This window comes from Stegodyphus dumicola, chromosome 8 (assembly GCF_044657685.1).
Source record: "Stegodyphus dumicola isolate Sdum_Otavi_A_Nest chromosome 8, ASM4465768v1".
Classification (NCBI taxonomy): Eukaryota; Metazoa; Arthropoda; class Arachnida; order Araneae; family Eresidae; genus Stegodyphus; species Stegodyphus dumicola.
This window is the reverse complement of record NC_140775.1, coordinates 121415858-121429912: the sequence shown is the minus strand read 5'-3', so window position 1 is coordinate 121429912 and position 14055 is coordinate 121415858. Positions and strand designations below refer to the sequence as shown.

General features: G+C 34.9%; 1 protein-coding gene and 1 long non-coding RNA gene across 3 annotated transcripts; one reads left to right on the top strand and one right to left on the bottom strand.

The window, feature by feature from the left end:
- Nucleotides 1-4873: 4873 nt before the first annotated feature.
- LOC146995942 (uncharacterized protein F54H12.2-like) lies at nt 4874-6160 on the top strand. Its single transcript, XM_085823024.1, has one exon. It carries the CDS (start codon nt 4874-4876, stop codon nt 6158-6160), a length of 1287 nt encoding a protein of 428 aa, XP_085679150.1.
- Nucleotides 6161-7616: 1456 nt separating this feature from the next.
- On the bottom strand, nt 7617-13763 carry LOC146995941 (uncharacterized). Of its 2 annotated transcripts, none has more exons than XR_015042713.1 (2): nt 13100-13763; nt 7617-13004 (listed from the first exon to the last, which is right to left on the bottom strand). It is a non-coding gene; the product is annotated as an uncharacterized LOC146995941 (long non-coding RNA). The 2 variants fall into 2 exon arrangements; XR_015042712.1 differs by having other exon boundaries at nt 13111-13763.
- Between the last annotated feature and the right edge of the window lie 292 nt (nt 13764-14055).

Sequence of the window (14055 nt, the reverse complement as noted above, 5' to 3'; positions counted from 1 at the left end):
GGTCGAAAATTGTTTTTGCATGTATGTGTAAAAGAGAATAAAACAGTTTATGATATACGTTATTTTTGGAAAGATATCGATATGTTGAAAGCCGATATAATTGGCGGACAAATGATGAGGGGGGAATTTATGAAACTATGCAGTTTTTGCAGACAAAATGTATAGACATTTGAGTCCTCGGATATCGGAAACGGTTGGATGAATGTAAATATATTTTTGTTAAAGAAAAAAAAAAAAGGAATTTATCAGCGATGTTAAAATTCAAACATCCAAGTTCCTGTTTGGTTATTGGCCCGAGTCAATCAGGTAAAACTTCGCTGGTACGCGAAATGATACGAAATCGAATATATGAAGCCCCTATCAGAAAAGTAAAATGGTGTTATTCGTATTCCGCATCTTGGTTTTGGGAAGAACCAGACATTGAATTCATTCAAGGTCTTCCGGATAGATACGAAAAAGGGGATTTGATAGTGGTCGATGACCTGATGCATCGACTAAATGAGAAAATTGCCGATCTTTTTACCGCCGCCTCACACCATTGTGAAGTCAGCGTTATAGTGATATTACAAAACTTATTCCCTCGTTTAAAGGTTATGCGCGACATTAGTCTTAATGCGCATTATATCATTTTGTTTAAAAATGCAAGAGATGTCTCCCAAGTTAGTTGCTTAGGACGACAGTTATATCCTCAGAACTGGCATTTTTTGACGGATGCTTATATAAAAGCAACAACGAAACCCTTTGGTTATTTAGTTATTGACTTACACCCTCAAACATCGGAGGAGTATCGGATGCGCGAAAATCTGTTTCCAGATAAAGACGGAATACTGTGGTTATTTCGTCCGAAATGACGAAGAAGAATTTGAAAAAGCAGTATCATTTCTTGCGAATATTAGCTCATTCCCACCCATCGCAGAAACGTGCTTTGTTACAGACTGCAAATAAGGATCAAATTTTATCTCTCTGCGAAGTTTGTTTAAATATTTTGAATGGAAATATCCCCGTTAATGTACGTAAGCTGAAAAAATATAAGAATCTATTAAGGTTGCTATCTAAAAAACACGAAAGCATACAAAAGAAAAAAAAAAATTTTAGTCAACCAATCGGGAGGCTTTTTACCATTGATTGCTCCGGCAATAATATCTGCCTTGGGTGATATTTTAGGACCAGTTATTAGCAAACGACTGTAAAAAAATTCTTAATCCCAATTTTGGGCTACAATGGCCAAAAGAGTGGCTCTCATATCCGAAGAATTGGTATCGTCTTATCATCTTCAGAAGCCAGAATTGAGATTGGAAGATGACATAGACACGTTATTAGAAAGAGCAAAATTACCCGACGACATGAAAGCAAAGTTGTTGGGGCAACTAATCACGCGGTATCACAGAACAGTGCACGCACCACCAGAACCTATACGTGTGAGCCTTGCGAATGAAGCGAAAGAAACCAAAGAAGAGAAGGGATTCCAGCAAGTGGAAGATCCTGTTATTAGGGATATTATTCTATCAACACCCCAGAAATTTTCTAGATTGGTGCCTCTGGTCGCGGAAAAATTAAAATTGAGGCTTTATTCATGGAACGATCGCGGAGAAATGATTCTTGACGGTAAAACGATTCAGGGATCCAGTATGGTGGATTTCTTTAATTACCTAATGAGAAATATAAAAAATGCTCAAGAGCCAAGGCATTTCGATGTATTTCTAAAGGCTATCGAAGAAATTAATATACCGCGCTCATGGATAGGGAATCAGAATGTGTTGTCTCGCATGAGAGATGCCTCATCGCACTACCCCCTCACAGAAAATAAATCCTCGAGCGGCGAGGAAAATGTCTTTCGATGGCCCCCATCAAATGTGAAAGACTTCGATCATCAAACAAAAAGAAAACAGCAGAGATATAAAGTACAGCAGGAAAGAAGAGGGAGATATCAAAGTCAAGCACCTTATAAAGAGGAATGGGAGGAGCTTTAAACGATGCCGACGCAATTTTAGAAAATATCTATTACGATGTAGAAAACCCCGCTTCGTATGGCGGAGTGGTAAGATTGGCTCGTGCCGCACAACTTCCGTTGAAAACGACGCGTCGATGGTTAATGAAACAGGATGCTTATACGTTACATAAACCAGTTCGCTTTAATTTCAAACGACGGAAGGTGTTGTCTTTCGGCATTGGAGAATTAATGCAATGCGATTTGATTGATTTGTCTAAGCTCTCTAAATATAACGATGGTGTAAAATATTTATTAACAGCAATTGATGTGTTTTCTAAACACGGGTATGCCATTCCTTTAAAATCGAAGAGTGCAGATTCTGTACTCGAAGGATTTAAGAAGCTATTTAAGGAGACAAATTTTGTGGTGAATTTACAAACAGATGAGGGAAAAGAATTTTTTAATAAAAAAGTTCGTGACTATTTTAGAAGACATGGAATACATCATTATGCCTCTAACAGCGAATACAAGGCGAGTGTTGTAGAGCGATTTAATCGAACGCTAAAATCTAAACTCTATCGAATATTTACTTACACCAATTCCTACAGGTATGTGCATGTCTTGAAATCAGTTTTGAAAAGCTATAATTTGAGTATTCATCGTAGTACTGGTTATGCACCTGCCGACGTGAAGCCGGAACTAGAAAGTGAAATTTTTGAAAAACTGTATGGCTATAGCATAAAACCGAGATACAAATTTGAGGTAAACGACCAGGTGAGAATTTCTAAAACAAGGCGAGCATTTCGCAAAGGTTATTTGCCCAGTTGGACGGATGAGGTTTTTGTCATATATAAGAGATATCCTTCGAGTCCTCCGACATATCTGCTTAAAGATTTAAAAGGAACAGTTCTGAAAGGAAGGTTTTACGAACAAGAGTTACAAAAAGTATTAAAGAGTTCTCACGATTTCTGGAGAGTGGAAAAAATTCTGCAAACGAGAGGTGTCGGTGCTAAGAAAGAATATTTCGTCAAGTGGAAAGGCTTTGATCGACGGTTTAATTCGTGGGTGAAAGCGTCATGGATGAAATGACAGACGAATTCTACGTTACTCTACCCAGCAATGCGAGCATGCAGTATTTCCCTCTAAACAATCAATCATCTTATCGAACAAAACTCGCCTCTCCTCTGTTATTGAACGATTCTTGGGAAGTAGGTCTAACTGAAATTTTTATTCCACGAAATTGGTATAATGTGGGAGAGTATAACAATGACTATGTAATAACTAGGAATGTGGAGAAAAGCATTCCTATTAAATTTTCACGCCATACTTTATCATTTAATTATGGCGTTTTAGTTTCGGTAAACGCAGATGTTTCTCTAGAGGAATTTTTATCAAAACTGAATGATAAAATTAGTACCATTCTCGGTAGAGAGGACGCTGTGAAATTCGTTCTAGAACATGAAGGGAGGAGTATTCGCGGGGTTCTTGCAAATGGTTTCGAAGTACACATTTCTAAAAGAAAAGCTCCTAAAATGTTACAGATGTTTTACTTACCAGATGAAGATACTATTATTAAAAAATCTCAAGTGATGAGATTCAGATCAATAGCTGAAAATAAAGATCAGTTATTTTCAATCATAAATAGGAGCCCTTCTAGCACGAAACTGCATTTGATTCCGTTAACCTTAATAAAAGCAGATGTATCTAGGGGTCTCTTTGGCGACGTAGCAAAAAATATCCAAGATCTTAAATTGGAAAATTTTGTCACTTTCACCTACGATCAGACGAAGTCCCAACTAGAAATAAAGGTGTCAGAAAACATATTACTCAAGAAAGAGCATCCTCCCTTTTAAGGATACTCGGCGTCCGCGAAAACCTTATAATTTCGCAAACGCGAAAGTTTCCTGTGCTTTTGCCCCTAACTGTGGAGGAGGGGGGAAGCTGTGGAACTTATAATTAAAGGATATCCCGAAGTAACTATGACTGAAAAAGAAACTTTACATTTGCATGTCAGCGCAGGCGTATATAAATCACCGGAAACTTTATTTCGCGAATTTCAACACGTACATTTAAGACAATTAGCGAATTCAAAAGTGTTTTTAGAAGTTTCTCCAGAATCGGAGCTGGCATTTGGGAAAGGGCTGGCAGACATGCTGGGATTCGTCAACACCCATTTCAAGAGCGGAAAATATATAAGCGACTATCCTTTAGAACTGGACGGGGGCATTACAGAAATTTTTGTGTACAGCGATTTAATCGAATCACATCACGTTGGAGATGTGCATGTTCCGCTGCTAAGGGTTATTCCCTGCGTGAATGAAAAAAATGATCAATTTGTGAAGCATTATGAAAAAACTATATATTTTCCTTTGCGAAAGCACTATGTGGAAACGATAGAAATAGAACTGAGAACGAGTAGCGGGAAAAAAATTACCTTTACGGGAGGAAAAACATTTGTAGTCCTGTCTTTTCGCCGTAAGAAAACTATATAAATTGAAGATTTTTCAAGCTTTCCTCTCACTTTCTTAAAACATCCTTAGAGAAATGCACTTAAATCAGAAAGAGTGCGAATCCTATTATTGTGCTCAAGTTGGTGGTGGCGGTGGTGTTTACTTTCAAGGTATACCTCACCAACGAGGTTATGGGTTTTTTGGAGATTTGCGCCGATACATTACGCCGTTGGCACTTAGAGCCGGTCGTTATTTGGGCAAACAGTTGATGCAAACAGGAAAGAACGTCTTGTCAGATGTTGCAGCGGGATCGTCATTTAAGGACTCTGCTCGGAGCAGGTTACGTGAGACCTCTAATAAAATAAAAAGTGATATTTTTGAAAAATTACAGAGGGGAGAAGGTATAAAAAGAAAGCGCAAGAGGAAAAATCGTCAATCAAAGAGCAAGCGTTGTAAGACAAAAGCAGATATTTTTACATAAAGATTAATAGTAATGGAAACTCAGGGGGTTATATGCCTTAAGAGCGAATTGGATCTCTTTAATGGTGTCGCCGTACAACTGGGCATCGATTCCTCTTCCTTCGTGGAAATCCACCCCGTATCTTCATTGTCTGATAAGACGCCCATAGAATTTTACATTAGCGGTAATGGTGAACACTATTTGGATTTGGCGCATACGATACTACACACACGACTTAAAATAACGAAAAAAAACGATACCAATCTCACCGACGCCGACGGGGTGGCACCTGTTAATTATATTTTAAACACATTGTTTTCCGACTGTTCAATATTTTTAAATGATAAACAGGTTTCGTCACAAGTGAATTATTCTTATAGAGCCCTTTTGGAAAGTTTGTTGTTCTATTCCAAATCAGGTCAAGATAATCTACTGAGTGCTGGCTTATTTGCAAAAGATACTGCATCTAAGCGTGATATTGTGGGAGACGAAAACGAAGGTTATACAACGCGTGCAAATCGTTGCAAGCTTAGCCAAAGCCTCGACCTCGTGGGACCATTGCACTTCGATTTGGCCACTCAACCGAAATTGTTAGTCAACGGGGTTAATGTACGCATTAAACTGGAAAGGCATAAAGATGTTTTCACTTTGATGTCGGCAAACGACAATTATAAAATTAGAATTCAGCTAGCAAAACTATACGTGAGAAAAGTCAGCGTGGCTCCCTCCATCCTAATAGCACACGAAAAGGCTTTAGAAAAAGGAGTTATTAAGATGCCCATTCGTAGGATTGACATAAAAAGTTTTGCAATATCGAGCGGTTTGCAATCGACAACTATAGCAAACGCTTTTATTGGTCAGCTACCCACACGTCTCATTCTAGGTTTTGTATCTAATGCCGCCTATAATGGAAGCATCAACAGAAATCCTTTTAAATTTCATCACTATAACCTAAACTACCTATGCATATTAAATGGGGGACAGATGATACCTTCCAAACCCTATCAGCCCAATTTCGAAAAAACATTTTATGGGCGAAGTTATTTAAGCATCTTTACAGATTTAAATCGATATCATTCAAGCCCCAACATTAATATCTCCTTTGATGAATACAAAGATGGGTATACATTATATGCCGTTGATTTGACTCCAGATATGGCATCTAATGAAAGCCACGTAAGCATAAATAAGAGCGGAAACATAGCCATTGATATCAAATTTGCAGCGGCCTTGCCAGAAACAGTTACCCTGATAGTCTATGCTGAATACAGGAACATAATTGAAATAGACAAGTCACGCGGAGTCACGACAGATTATTAAAAATCATGGACGAAGTTTTGCAAATATACGGAAATGAAATTATCGAACTAGCTAAGGAGGCGGGTGCAGGCGAGGAGGTAATTCGAAGTATAGGCGATATGATGTTTTCCAATAAAATAGCGAACCTGCGCATTGCATTCTTTCTCGCTTTTGCCGAAAAAATTATTGAAATTTTCCCATCAAAGAAACATCAAGTGTACGAAGAAGTGTTTAAAAGCATATACAGAAATATTCATTTCGAACAAAGGCGGTAATGGATACTTTAACTCTGTGTCAATATGCCTGTGGCGACAGTCGAATCAAAAAAACATTTGGAGGTGTATATCCTTCCGATTTCATACCCTTACGAAAGAGACATTACTCCTCATTTATAGTGAATTCGGATCCGCATACTTTACCTGGGAGCCACTGGATTTCGATATATTTTAAGAAAAACAACACGGCATATTACTTCGACAGTTATGGTCTTGCTCCATCTAACAAAAATATTTTAAACTTTTTAATGACCAACGCTAACAAAACATTTTATAATAAAATATGCTTTCAAGATGATACCAGTACATCCTGCGGAAAATTTGCTCTTTATTTTTTATTTTGTATGGTAAGAGGGTACTCTTTGAAGGACCTCTGCACGAAAGATAAGAAAAAAAATGAAATTTTTATTAGGGAATTTTTTAAAAAAAAATTCAAACGTCGCCGCTGTTGTCATGCTTTTCATGCCAAGAAACAAAATTGTGTGTCTTTGATAAATATGCGTGTTATTCCTGCAAAACATCACTAACGCTTCAGAAGTCGACGATGGAACGTTACGGCTATTTGCACACTGGAAACTCCGAAAACAGTCCTGTTGAAGAAGTACACGTTGAAAAAATTAATCATTTTTTCTTTAAAAACCTAAGCGACTGCATTCGTAATGCTCTTTACGATGAAAACACTAGCGGGAAAGGAAATCGTCATTACCTGAAAATTTTCAAGAATGCCGAAGTGGTCAAGCATATTCATAAAGCTGACCATCAACCACAACAACAATATGGATATTGCTACTTATACATTCAAAATGAACAAATAGCTCTTTTTTCGGCATGTAGTAAATTATATAATAGCATGTTGGATTGTGTTTCTTCGAAAAAAACTGAATATGAAAGTGAATGTATAAGAGATGAAAGCTATGTAATTAAAATTGCTTACTTTGTTATTCTGAATGATGATGCTATTGTGCGAGAATTACATCGCACTTGTGTGTAACACAAACAATTTGATCAATAAAAAGGATTTTTTTTCTTTCAAATGCAATTTTTTTTTGTCTCTGAAAAAAAATATCAGATATATAGATAAATAATACATTTTTACACTTATTTATGAGCTGCATTTTTCTATTCCACTGTTTTGTTTTCCGGTAAAAGCATCTGCCTTGAAGAAATTAATAAAATGTAAATTCCTCCAAGAAGATACTAAAACCGGACCTCTTGGATAAGGTCCATTTTTTTATTTTTTTTCTAAAGGATTACAGAAGCTTAATACAAAATAATCATTCTTGTATGCATGATACAATGAAAAAATCAAATGAAACAAAAAACATATTACTGTTGTAAAATATATAAAGGTATCAAAAATTAAAATGAACATTTAAAAAACATCAAAACGATTTTTCGATGTAAATCCAATATGGGAACTAACCCATTATTTTCATTATACCATGTGAGATGTTATATTGATAATACAATAAGTAATCAAATGAAACAAAAAGTACATTTCACATTATTACAAACATAAATGGAATCATTAAATATCAACAAAAATTTCTTTCCCTCCCCCCTCTTTTTCGTCGAAACATACATGGAGGGGGTGTTTATAAAATAAAAATGATAAATCAGAATATTGCCTTAATGTGTCAGTATTTTTATTCATATTCGACAGTTAAAAGAAAAGTTTTCTACATAACCTCCATAACAATTATTATAACAGTCATCATGGTTAATTCGCGAGACATTCGTGTATCAAGTTTACAAAAGAAATGCAACATAAATTCCTGTCGCAAATGAAATACAGAGAACTTTGCTTACATACCTCACACCAATTATCTTCATTTCGCATATAAGTATCAGAAATTAAAATGAACATTTAAAGAAATCAAAACGATTTTTCGTTGTAAATTTATATAGAAACTAACCCATTATCTTCATTACACCATGTGAGATGTTATATTGATAATACAATAAGTAATCAAATAAAACAAAAAGTACATTTCACATTGTTACAAACATAAATGGAATCATTACATATCAACAAAAATTTCAGGGTGTTTATAAAATAAAAATGATTAATCAGAATATTGCCATAATGTATCAGTATTTTTGTTCATATTCGACAGTTAAAAGAAAAGTTTTCTACATAACCTCCATAGCAATTATTATAACAGTGATCATGGTTAATTCGGGGACATTCGTGTATCAAGTTTCCAAAAGAAATGCAACATGAATTCTCGTCGCAAATGAAATACAGAGGACTTTGCTTACATATCTCACACCAGTTATCTTCATTTCGCATATAAGAAAGGGTATCCCTTTCATTATAACATAAGAAATGATTGAATTTTCTGAAAATTTTACATTTCGTTCTGGTAGTGTCTGTTTGACATCGTAACCACAATTCTAAACATTTGTTGCAGCTTTTCAAATAAATATTAGACTCATTATTTTGAACAATTACATGTTTTACAAATGTGATATGTGCAATCTTTAGGTGTAAAAGAAATATAACATCATCATCAAAGAAAAACCAGGCAATAAATTGTTTAGAAAACCACTTATTAAATCGAATTCTTTCATAGAGAGTTAAACTTTCATCCCAAAATACATCTCTGTTCTCTAAGGAGAAACTACTTTCAAAATCAATCCAGAATCGACCTTTCTCTATTATATCTCTTAAAATCATACGAGGAATATTCAGTTCTACATTATGCAGTTCAGCTATACATAATATCGAAGATAAAATAGTTTGAATACACATATCTTGCAAAGAAATTGGTTGAAATAAAGCCATATCTTCTGGGTATTCTATGGGAGGGAAACACATTTTTGTCGGTCATTAGCATAAAAAAATAATGTCACACTCTACAATAAAAATACAATGTCACACTCTACAATAAAATGTTACAAAAAAGTTCCATCATTTTTTTTTAATTCATGTCTTCTTCACGCGTGTTATAGTGACCATAAGACAATGATTGAATTCCATCATCTAACAAATATTTTTGTCATAATATCCCGAGAGGCTAGCTTTATTTTGAAAAATCGTTTGCAGTTCGTGCTTTTTTGAAATGATTGAATATTGAGAATTTCTAATCAGGGAAGCATTTTCGAAAACGTTTTTATACGTTTCAAATCCAATGTTTTTGAGCGCGCTCCTTTTGATTCCTTTCGCGGTCTTTTTAACAGTATCACCGTTAAAAAGGTGATATGTTATATAGAGATACAAAGAATCTGTATCTGTGTATAACAACTCGCATTTTTCTTTGTAAAAGTGTTTAAAATGGGAATAGAATAATTTATACATGTGCAACTTCGCTAATTCTAAAACGCTGAAACCTATATAAATCGGTTTATCTAGACACAAATTTGGTTTTTTCATTTTGAAAACTGAAAAATTTTCATTAATTATTTCAAAATATTCCAGCAGAGGACTGTTTAATTTTTTTTGGCATTGTTCCTCACTAAAAACGCCCTGTACGCGAATACGTTTCCTAACATTTTGACAGGTTTTTCCATAGAAAGCGTTATTCATCTTTTTAAAGAAAGATTTTTCAAATTCGCTAGACGCATTTTGTCTTTTCATATTATTGAAAGCAATGTATTCTTTAAGCCACGCTCGTTGTTTGAAAGCTAAAATTCTATGAATTTTCTTAATTATTAAACCCTGTTCTACGTAAAACTTTAGATTTAAATAATGAGCGATGTAATTTTTTTTTTCAAAAAAATTGGGTAATAATTTTTTGCATGGAAGTGTCGTCTCTAACTGAAATTTTTTGCTCAGTGTTTTGGCATAAGGCGATAGCATGTCAAAAGTGAGTTCAAAATGTTCCCGTGCTAGCGGTAAATCATTGTGTTGGTCATGCAGATGGGAGGGATATAACAAATCGGATTCGATAATATACCCCACATCACCGTCTTCAACACAAGACAAAATATCAAACGCCTCCACCTCATTTTCCTTTAACCAGTGAAAACCTCCCAATGGCAGGTGCTGGCTCATTACACACCCGTATAGATTATTTGCATCTAAGGCTAAGATATAGGTGTGTGGTAAATCGGGTTTATAACTCTCGGGGATATAAGGATTATTTGCAAGAGCATAACGTCTACCCAGAAAACAAATACCTCCTCGCATTTGGTTTTCAAACCAAATGTATTGATTCACATCTCCTAGAAGCTCTAATTCAATTTTAGACGCTTTCAGTCCGGCATTCCACGTTAATTCGGCAGCCGTTATAAAATGTACAGGATCCAACTGGTAATATTTTAGAGCGGTGCGTCTGAAGGATAAAAATACTTCGGCTAGCAAAATAACATCTGTATTTTGATATAACTCTCTAAGTAATCGGCAAAAGTGTTACATCCAAACGAATGAAACACGTGTGTGGCATGTACATAATCTTCGTCGGAAACTGCTTCTCCTTGTAATACATTATTAAACGCGCTCTGCGGTGGAAGCGAAGTTTCATCCAACACCGATGTTGACGCAAAATATGAGTAAGGAAATACGCCTTTCCGCAATAACAATTCTCGTTGGGGATTTTTCTCAAAAAATGCATTAAACAATTTAAATTCATGTTGTGACGTTTTCAAATTCGACACCAAAAGTGTCCAAAGACGCATCTAAAAATTGAAACGAATCAATAAATTTCATTTCATCTAGTGTAAACATGGTGAATTTTTCCAAATTCACCGGAATAATGTTAACTTTATTTGCATACATTTTCGGCATGTGTTTTAGTAACAGGTGACTATCATAATTCCTGAAATTATGAATTACCACCGGAATGTAGTTTGACACTTTAAAATTCAAATTACAGGAGCGATGTGCAAGACCTCTCACATGCCCATCACTCCAGTGGCAGTGATCTCTGACCCGAACATCGCCTTCTAAGAAAGGATTCAAACATATATGACATATATTTGAATCGTAACTTTTTTCCGACGTCTTCTGCATCGGTAAACACTCTTTCATCTTTTGCAAAATTTTAGATTTGATTTCGCTCAACGTTGTGAAAAACTGTTCCATTACATTCTCTCCGCAAAAATATTCATGAAAAATAATCTTGTCTTCCACGTCAGTAACTATTAGGGTATAACTAATAGGAATATGCTGTTCAATTGGGGTAGTATGACTCTGTTGCGGAGAAGGAAACGCAGTTTGAATCTTGCGCGTGAGGCATTCAAAATCGGTAAAGACACAAAAAGGATGATAATGCATTTTCATTAAATTTGTAAATTTAAGAAGCGTGTTTTTAGGAATGCTAACTTTCTGCGGTTTGTTTTCATTGCAAAGAGTTTTGTGATACTCTAACGTTTCCCTTCTCTGAAACCCACTTAAACAAGTTTTACAAAAAAAATTTACTCGTTTTTCGTTTGCGTGTAATAGACGATAAAAATTTCGAATACAAAAGAAATGTTTTTGAAAATATAGCAAATCTACTGTTTTTGTCGCATTTCGCTTTTCACTTAATTGCAAAGGTAATATTTCATTTTCCTCATATCCATACACGTTTATGGATACATCGTTCAGGTTTTCAAACATTTTTACATCGCCTAACGCTAAGGGAAATTTGAGGGATCCTAATTTAAAACGTGATATATCCTTTTTATACAAGTAAGCCTTCTGAGGATTTCTAGTAGATTTCGGAAAAACACTTGCGGCAACAGAATATAAAAAACAATTGTCGTCACCACATTTGATATTTAACAACGCTTTTCTATTTTTTAATCCCGTCGGTAAAGCGATGTTTTTACAACCACCGCGATTTTCCCGATAGTTTCCAACGTGTAAGTCAAGGTACTCTAACTTTTTTATTTTCCACCCGCTTCCATTACGCACAAAATTATCTATCAAATTTAAAATCTTTTTAAAGCATCTGTCAATGCTTTCGTAGATTTGGTTAGAGGATAAAATCCTTTCGCAATGAGAACAAAAATAAAAACACTGATTAATTTCTTTTTCATCTTTCCCCAGTTTCTCAAAACATATTTTCAAACATATTAAAATCCTGAGTCTTAAACTCGATCTAGTATTTAAAATGTTGTATATGGCAGGGCGTGCCGTTCTGAATATCTCATACGGATCTTTCTGAGAAGCATCGAATGTTGTTCTTAAAGTGCGCAAATAGCCTCGGTGGGCTTGCGCTAACTGAATAAAATTCATCATTTGAAAAAAATAATAAATAAATAATGGAACTTTTTTGTTTACAATATTATATAAAATTCATATTAATTTACTAACTTCCACTACCGCTTTCCAGCAAAATCAGCATTTTGATATCTTTTTTTTTTTTAATTTTACATACAGTGGCTCTTAATCACCCCCAAAGCTTCGATTATACGATCAATACAATTCATATTTATATTAAATCTTTTGGGGGTGGTGGCGGTTTCGGGATACACCCTTACAAATGAAACATAATTGACATTTTTGAAGTCACAAGTTTCTATTGAAACATTTTTTCCAATGTATATTTTAATTTTTTTGAGTTTTTTGCGGGAGGTTTCGCCTTCCTCGGGAGCAAGGTTTAAAATAAGATCTTCCGACGGCTGCACATCCCCCAACGTGTCAACACATCTACGTTTGCGTTCTAAAATAAACTAATTTTAATTATAATTTTATGCTTAACATTTATCGCAGAAAGTATTTAACAATAAAAGAACAATAACACAAAAAAAACCTTACTTTTCACTCACCATTACGAGCTTCCATTGTAATCCTTATGGAGGATGATAGCACCAACCTCACCGCTTCGAAATGTAATGATCAAGTGAAAGTTTCACAAGCCTCGCCTTGTGCGCTTACAGGATGTTTACGCTTTCAAAACACGTATTACATCAAATACTACTTTCACCTCCCCCTCAAAATCTTAACCTTGATCTAACCTCTCTCAAGGAAAAGCGACCATTTCGTTTCTAATTTAGCAATGCAGAATATTATCCCAGCCCACTCAACTGAAACCAACCCTTTCAAATGCGCATATTACATTCGACTCGTGAATTTTAATTAAATCATTTCCCTTTTTTTTTTTTTTTTATACAAGCCTCTCATCCTTCATTTAACGCACTATTTTAGAAAAACTAGGTATATGACAAACAGTCTCGCCTACATTACCGCCTACTACTACATCCAAGTACTTTTGAAGGTCGACTGCACTTCCGGGGTGCAGGGATACTCAAATCCTAACTACTGACGTTAGTGCCATGTCCATTACTCGCGCTATGCATCGCATAAATTTGACGTATAAGTTCAATTGCTGGGTGCTGCATGAGCTGACTCAAGCACACCTGCAGCTACCTCTTACTGGTGCTATCTTCCATTATTACCATGGATTTAGAAGTTATGCCATCATGTGTTCTATTCAACAAGTTTTATTCAGTGCAAATAATACAACGTAAAAATATTGAAAAATACCTTGTTTTACATTTTTAAGTTTTTGTGTTTTCAACAAGAAATTTTACACATATACATATTATAACATCAGTTTATAAAATATATGTTCAAAATTTCAATTTATTTTAAATTAAAAAATTTTAAAACAAATAATTAATTATTTTAATTAAAGATTAAAAATGCTCTTTGCGCTCTAATTTTCAATATTTTTTCCTAATTCTTCCTTAAAGTTAGTTATAAAGGCTTAA

Coding starts and splice junctions, on each gene's coding strand:
- LOC146995942 (XM_085823024.1), top strand. CDS start 4,874: ATGGAAACTCAGGGGGTTATATGCCTTAAGAGCGAATTGGATCTCTTT.